This window comes from Chrysochloris asiatica, unplaced genomic scaffold, assembly GCF_000296735.1.
Source record: "Chrysochloris asiatica unplaced genomic scaffold, ChrAsi1.0 scaffold00233, whole genome shotgun sequence".
NCBI classification, from domain to species: domain Eukaryota; kingdom Metazoa; phylum Chordata; class Mammalia; order Afrosoricida; family Chrysochloridae; genus Chrysochloris; species Chrysochloris asiatica.
The window spans coordinates 4,489,669-4,497,250 of NW_006408751.1; the positions used below are offsets into that span (position 1 = coordinate 4,489,669).

Genomic DNA, 7,582 nt, shown 5'->3' on the forward strand with positions numbered 1-7,582 from the left:
TTTAGCATCTCTAAGTTGGAGAGCAAGTTTCAGAGTTTCTTCTGACGTTCATTTTGGTCTTTTCCTTCTTTCTTGTCTTAATTACCTTTTGCTTTCTTTCTGTATGTTGTTCTTAATGCTATCCCAAACTCTTCAGGTCTTCCATCTTTAGGGTCTAATGCATCAAATCTGTTCTTGAGATGATCTCTAAATTCAGGTGGGGTATGTTCAAAGTCATATTTTGGCTCTCAAGCAGTTGCTTTAATTTTCTTCAGATTCAGCCTGAACCTGCATATGAGCAATTGATAGTCTGTTCCACAGTGTGCCACTGGCCTTGTTTTGGCTAATGCATGGAGTTTTTCCACTGTCTCTTTCCACAGATGTAGCCAATTTGATTTCTGTGGATTCCATCTGGTGAGGTCCATCTGCATAGTTGTCTTTTATGTTGTTTAATAAAAAAGGTATTTACAAGAGTAAATGCAATGCAAGTCACTGGTCTTGCAAAGCTCTATCATGTGATCTCCAGTATCATATCTGTCACCATGGCCATATTTTCCAACTCCTGATCCTTCCTCTGATTCCAACCTTTGCATTCCAATCGCCAGTAATTATCAATACATTTTGATTGTATGTTTGAACAATTTCAGACTGAAGAAGTTGGTTGTTGTTGTTAAGTACTGTTGAGTTGGTTCTGACTCATAGCAGCTGTGGGTTTGAACTGCCTACCTTGTGGTTCGCAGTCCAGTGCTGATCTTAAAGCGCCTCACAAGGAGTTCGATATATCTTGACTGTGTGTTTGATCAATTTCACAATGATAAAGTTGGTAGAATTCTTCAATTTCATCACCACAGGTTTTAGTGGTACCATCTCACAGTGACTCACTGTTATTTATAAGTTTTCAGTGACTAAATATTCGGAAGTAGTCCGTGTCTCCTTCTTCATAGTGTTTCTTCGTCTAGAAGCTCAGCGGAAACCTGTCTACCATGAGTGACCCTGCTGGTATTTAAAATACTGGTGGCATAGCTTCCAGAATCACAAACACACAAGCCATCATAGTACAACACACCAGTACAACACAATGACAGATAAGTGGTGGTCAATAGTAGTAAGGTATTTTTTGGTTAGTTGATGTAATGTGGCATCTCATTGTAATGTCTTATCATTTTCCTAAATGATACATAAATGGTTTTTTGTTGTTTTTTTAAAAAGAGGAGATTCTCATCTAATATCATCCATGATTCAATATGGAGTCCTGGTGTGGCTCCGTAGGAAAAGCACTGGACAGGCAAACACAAAGTTGGTGGTTCAAACCCACCAGCTGCTACTCAGAAACCCTTTACACGGTGGGAATGAGCTGGAGCCAACTAGATGGTACTTACCAACAAAGTGATAACAAACCTTTTCTGCTCTGCCAAATGATCTCTATTACAACTACTAAACTCTACTGTGATAGTACAATGGTGGTGGTGGTGTGCTGGTGTGTCAGTTCTGACACTATATAGGGAGGGTTTCCAAGGCTGCAAATCTTTATGGGGGCAGAAAACCTCACCTTTCTCCCATGGAGTGACTGGTAGATTCAAACTGCTGACCTTGTGGTTAGCAGTCCAGTAATAGTACAATAGCAGCAGTAAATAGTAAGTAAACAAATGAGCATGGCTGTGTTCCACTTAAACTTTACCGAAAAAGGTGGCAGGCTAGATTTGTCCCACTAGCTGTAGCTTGCTGGTCCCAACAATGTTGTTGTTGTTTGCCAATGAGTTGGTTCCAACTCATGGTTGGAACCCTGTAACCTTGTAAAGGGTTTCTGAGAGCTAGTGGTGTGTTACAACAGATGATCTTGTTACCAAGTTCAGTGCTTATCCTACAGTGCCACACCAGATCCCAGCAACAATTTATTAGAAAATCACTACGATCATCACACTTCAGAAACACTCTACAATGACAATGTTATACTTAAGGAAAATGTTACCTCCACATCAACCTTTCGGGTTATTTCTGGAATCTGCCACTGATTGGAAGATGCAGCAGGATTTTGGTTTGCACATTCTGGCTTCCTTTTAGATTGCCACTGTTTCTGGTTACTTTCTGGAATCTTTGTGTTTCCAGGTTCTTTAGTTTCTGAAATTGTGTAAGTTGTTATTAAAAGGGAAGAATAGTATTTGACAAAAATTAAGTGAAACCTAAACAACAGAATATGTTACAAATCACTCTAAAAACAAAAAAAATTAAAAGCCTTAGGTCAAATGCTCAGGCCATTAGTCAATTTTATAAATTTGCAATATAATCATCACCTTCCTAAATTCTTATCTATTGCTTTGTCATAGACTATTCTGAATTTGAATGCCCTAGTCGCTACCAGTACAAAAGTAAAAACTTCATATGTTATAAAGTTTTACTAATCAATTTTCATAGACCTCTAGAGTTTTAACATAAGATGCTACCCTATATGAAGCTGTAATTTACCCCGAAGAATCTACGAATAAGAGCCTCAATAATATATTTAATACTCTGTGAATATTAACATTGTATCTTGCTGTTTTGTTTATAGATACATAACTCCTAAATAAAATATTGCTGCTGTTGTTGTTAAGTGCCACTGAGTTGGCGCCAACTCATTGTGACCCTGTATAGGGATTCCGAAGCTGTGTATATTTGCAGAAGCAGATCTTTTTCCTGCAAAGCAGGTAATGGGCTCAAACTCAGACCTGTGGTTTGTAGTTCAGTGCTCATCCTACAGATGCATAATACTCCAAGAAAACATTAGCAAGTGACATAAAAAAGGACAATAAATTACCCTCAAGTGACTTGATATCTAAATATAAAATTGGCTTAACATGAAATCAATGTATTTAACCATAACAGAAGAAAATTAACTCAATACATACATACAGAAAAAAATATTTGATAAAACTCAACATTCAACCACAAAAAAATAAGAAAACAAAACCCAAACTATTAGTAATCTAGGTATACAACAGAACTCATTCAATAAAGAAAAGCTACAAAAACCTATAGCAATAATCATACTAAGTATAAAATGTTAAAAGCATTCTCCTTAAAATGAGTATTCAGACAATAATGTCATGTTATCATTTCTTCTGTTCATCATTATGCTGAAGGTCTTAGTAAGTACAATATGATTAAGAAAAGAGAGGAAAGTTACTAGGATTAGAAAAAATATATAAGCTGTATTAACCTTAATCAAGCTGTGTACACAGAGAAATCCAGAGACAACTGGACACCTGTTAAGAGTTACATCTGTAAATCTAGCAATGTTACTGTGTCTAAGAACAATATCTAATAACCAATTATATTTGTATGCACCAGCAACAAACAAGTAGAGGTCACATAAAGGGGGAAGGGAGGCAAAGAGTGGATAATATTTATTATCTAATAATAAAAAAATCATAAATCTCATATACGATGCACAATATCTCTGGATAGAAAACCACCAACTATGTTTTAAAGACTACTTAAATGGAGGGATACATGTGCATCGTTTGGGACACTAATTGTAAAGGCATCAATTCTTCCCAAATGTTTTATAAATTCAATTAAGATCTCTATCAAGATTCCATTTTTAAGTGAAAACTGACAGATGCTTACAAGGAAATTAAAAAGGACCATTGTTATTGTTAATGTTAGGTGCCACTGACTCAGTTCCAACTCATTTCAATCCTGTATATAACAGAACAAAACAATCCCAGGTCCTGAGTCATCCTATCTTGTGATGTTTGAGCCCAGTGCTACAACCACTGTATCAACCCATTTCATTAGTGGTCTTCCTCTTTTTCACTGACCCTCTATTTTGCCAAGAATGATGTCCTTATCCAGGGACTGGTCCCAACTGATATGTCTAAAGTATGTGAAATGATCCTAACTTCCATGGAGCATTTTGATTCCACTTCTTAGATTTATTTGTTTTTTCGTAATCCATGGTACTTTCGCCAATACCATAATCCAAATGCACTGAATTTTTTCTAATCTTCCTTATTCATTATCCAGCTTTCATATGCATATAAGGCAACAGAAAATATTATGGCTTAGGTAAGGCACATCTTACTCCTCAAACTGGTATCTTTGATTCTGTATACTTTAATAAGGGCTTGTGCAGCAGATGTACCTAATACAAAAATTTTATTAAAAAAACTGAATTGTGAATTGAGTGAAGGTTTATAGACAAGATAATCAGCTTTACATTCATCAAATCATACAGTTTTATCTAATGACTACAATCCTCTCCATGTAAGTTATCCCACTTCCACACTGTGGTTCCTATTTCCATCCCACATACCTTCTTTTCCTTTCTCAACTTTGTTGTTAGGTGCCATCGAGTCAGCATTGACTCACAGTGACCTAAGTACAACAGAATGAAACACTGCCTGGTACTGGGCCAACCTCACAATCATTGTTATGCTTGAGTGCACTGAGGCCACTGTGCCAATCCATCTTGCTGGGTGTCTTCCTCTTTTTCTTTGACCTTCCACTTTACCAAACATGATATCCTTCTCCAGTGACTAGTCCCTCCTAACAATATGTTTGAAGCATGAAAGATGAAGTTTGGCTATCCTGGCTTCCAAGAAGCACTCTGGCTATACTTCTTCCAACACAGATCTGTTTGTTTGTTTGGCAGTCCATGGTACTGTGAATATTCTTCTCCAACACCCATAACCATAGAAGCACCAGTGCGTCTATGGTTCTCACCTTTGCCCTTAGAAGTTGCCCTTCTGATTCTGAATGACTGAGCAGTCCATGGTAAACATACCTTACTAAGGTTATTGTCCCCCTAAATACCTATGTACTACTTGGCTAACAATTGGGCCACTGAAGAGTGGTTGAGGTCAAAGTCTCAGGTTCCTCTATACTCTTTCTGACCAGTAAGTCCAGTTCTTTTTTTTTTTTTTTAAATAATTTTGAGTTTTGTCCAAAATTGTTTCGTCATATGGAGAGACCAATAGAACTGAACCTTAAACAGCCATTCACGAGCTTTGGAGATCCCACATGCTACCCATCCAAGCATGATGTAGAAGATTCTTTGTGGACTATGTCAATTGACTAGGGTGTCTCCTGAGACTATGGTCCTGAAGCCCCAAGCCCAGGAAATCATTGCCTTAAAATGTTTGCTAATATCGAAGAAGTCTTCATAATTTTGCCTGCTGTATGCTCCATCGCATTTATAGTTGTGTTTGCAGGAAAGGTAATAACCTATTTACAAACATCTTCTTTCAAACTCTTATACTCCTACTCTTCCTCCCATATTCATTCAGCCTGGGTCTCTCTCTGTCCATTTACCTACCTGCAGAACACTGTTGTTCCAAGACTGTATATAACATTATTTACATCTATCCCCTTTAGCGCTTGCATTTGCCCTTTCTTCGTCTTTCATCATTCTTCTGCTAACGTCCCTATTCTTGTATATTGCCCTTTCCATCACCTAAATTAACATGTCTCTACCCTCTAGCCAAGGAGCTCTGGTAGCGTAGTGGTTACGAATCAGGCTGCGAACCGCAAGGTCGGCAGTTCGAAACTACCAGCTGCTCGGTGGGAGAACGATGAGGCTTTCTGCTCTTGTAAAGATTTACAGCCTTGTAAAGCCTGTTTCAGGGTGACTATTGGTTGGAACTAACACAACAACCCTCTAGCCAGTGAATTATTCTCCATTTTCTCCTACCTCTGGTAACCATCAAACAATGTTTCTTTTTGTATGGAAACCTTTTCTTGATTCGTTACAATAATGGTCTCATACATTATTTGTTCTTTTGTGATTAACAAAATTCACTCAGAATAATGTTCTGAGGTGCTTTGCAGATTCATCATTATTCTTCAACATTGCAAAGGATTCCATTGTGTTTAAGTTCCAAAGTTTGTTTATCCATTCTTCCACAGATGGGCATTTCCACGTTTTTGATATTGTGAATAGTGCTGTGATAAACACCAGTACACATGTATCTACTCATGTCCTGGCTCCTACTTCTTATGGAGACATACCAAGTAGAGAGATGCTGGGGCTTATGGTATTTCTCTTTCCAACTTTCTGAGGAAGTGCACTACTGATTTCCACAGGGGTTGAACAATTTCATAGCACCACCAGTAGTGCAGCAAGGTCAAAGTCTCTCCACACCCTTGCCAGTATTTGTTGTTTACTGGTTTTTTGTTTTTCTTTGAAAACTTTGCTACTAATGCTGGTGTGTGATATTACCTCACTGTTGTTTTGACTTGCATCTCTAAAAGCAGAGAATACCAGAAAAATGTTTACCTGTGCTTTCTTGACTACACAAAGGCTTTCAGTTTTGTGGATCACGACAAACTATGGATAACATTGCAAAGTATGAGAATTCTGGAATACTTAATTATACTCAAGAGGAACCTGTATATAGACCAAAAGGCCGTGGTTTGACAGAATAAGGGAACAACAAATGGTTTAAATGTAGGACACATGTGTGCCAGGGTTGTATTCTTTTGCCATACTAATTCAATCTATATGCTGAGTGAATAATCTGAGAAGCTAGGTTATATGAAGGAAAATGCGGTATCAAGACTGGAGGAAGGCTCCACAACAACCTGCAATATACAGATGATACCTGTTTGCTGAAAGTGAAGAGGACTTAAAGTACTTACTGATGAAATTCAAACACCTCAGCCTTTGGTATGGGTTGCATCTCAATGTAAATAAAACGAACATCCTTACCACCAGACCAAGAAACAACATCCATACAAATGGAGAAAAGATTGAAGTTGTCCAAAACTTCATTCTGTTTGGATCAACCATCAACATTCATGGAAGCAGCAGTCAAGAAATCAAATGATGTATTGCATTAGGCAAATCTGCTGCACAAGAGTTCAAGAACAAAGATGTCAGTTTGAGGCCTAAACTGCATCTGACCCAAGTCATGGTATTTTCAACAACCTCAGGCATGTGAAAGCTGGACAATGAATAATAAGAAAGACTGTTGAAGAATTATGCATTTGAGTTATGGTGTTAGATACAAAAATATTAAAAGTACCATGGACTGCCTAAGGAACAAACAGATCTCTGTTGGAAGAAGTGCAGCCAGAGTGCTCCTTGTAAGCCAGGATGGCCAGACTTCGTCTTTCATACTTCTGACATATTAACAGGAGGGGTCAATGGAGAGGGACACCATGTTTTGCCTTTGTGTATAAGGTGTATCTCTTGAAGCAGCATATTGATGGATCCTATTTTGTTATGGGTACTGTACTCTCTCTGTTGATTAGTGTATTTAATCCATTCACAGTCAATGTAATTATTGATAGGCATCAATTGATTGCAGTCAGTCTGCTGTTTTTTTGTGTGTGTGTGAGGTGCTGCTGGTTTCTTTGTTCCAAATATATATTTTGTGTGTTTTCTTGTCAATTTCTTCATTGCTGTTTTTTTAATGTTTAAAAAAATCTTTAAATTGAATGATGCAGAATGCATCAAGAAAAGATGGAAGGAATACAGAGTCATTGTACCAAAAGGAAATGGTTAATGTTCAACCATTTCAATAGATACCATATGAACAAGAGCCAATGATACTCAGGGAGGAAGTCCAAAGTGCATTGAAAGAAGTGGCAAAGAACAAGGCACCAAGAATTGATGGAATAA

General features: G+C 37.6%; 1 protein-coding gene across 1 annotated transcript in view; it reads right to left on the reverse strand.

Annotated features, from left to right (window-relative positions):
* TTK (TTK protein kinase) overlaps window positions 1-7,582 on the reverse strand; it is a 144,664-nt gene that overhangs the window by 90,476 nt on the left and 46,606 nt on the right. The window contains exon 7 of the mRNA XM_006873279.1: window positions 1,949-2,097. Within this exon, the coding sequence (XP_006873341.1) occupies window positions 1,949-2,097 (149 nt within the window). The remainder of the gene's footprint in view (window positions 1-1,948; window positions 2,098-7,582) is intronic.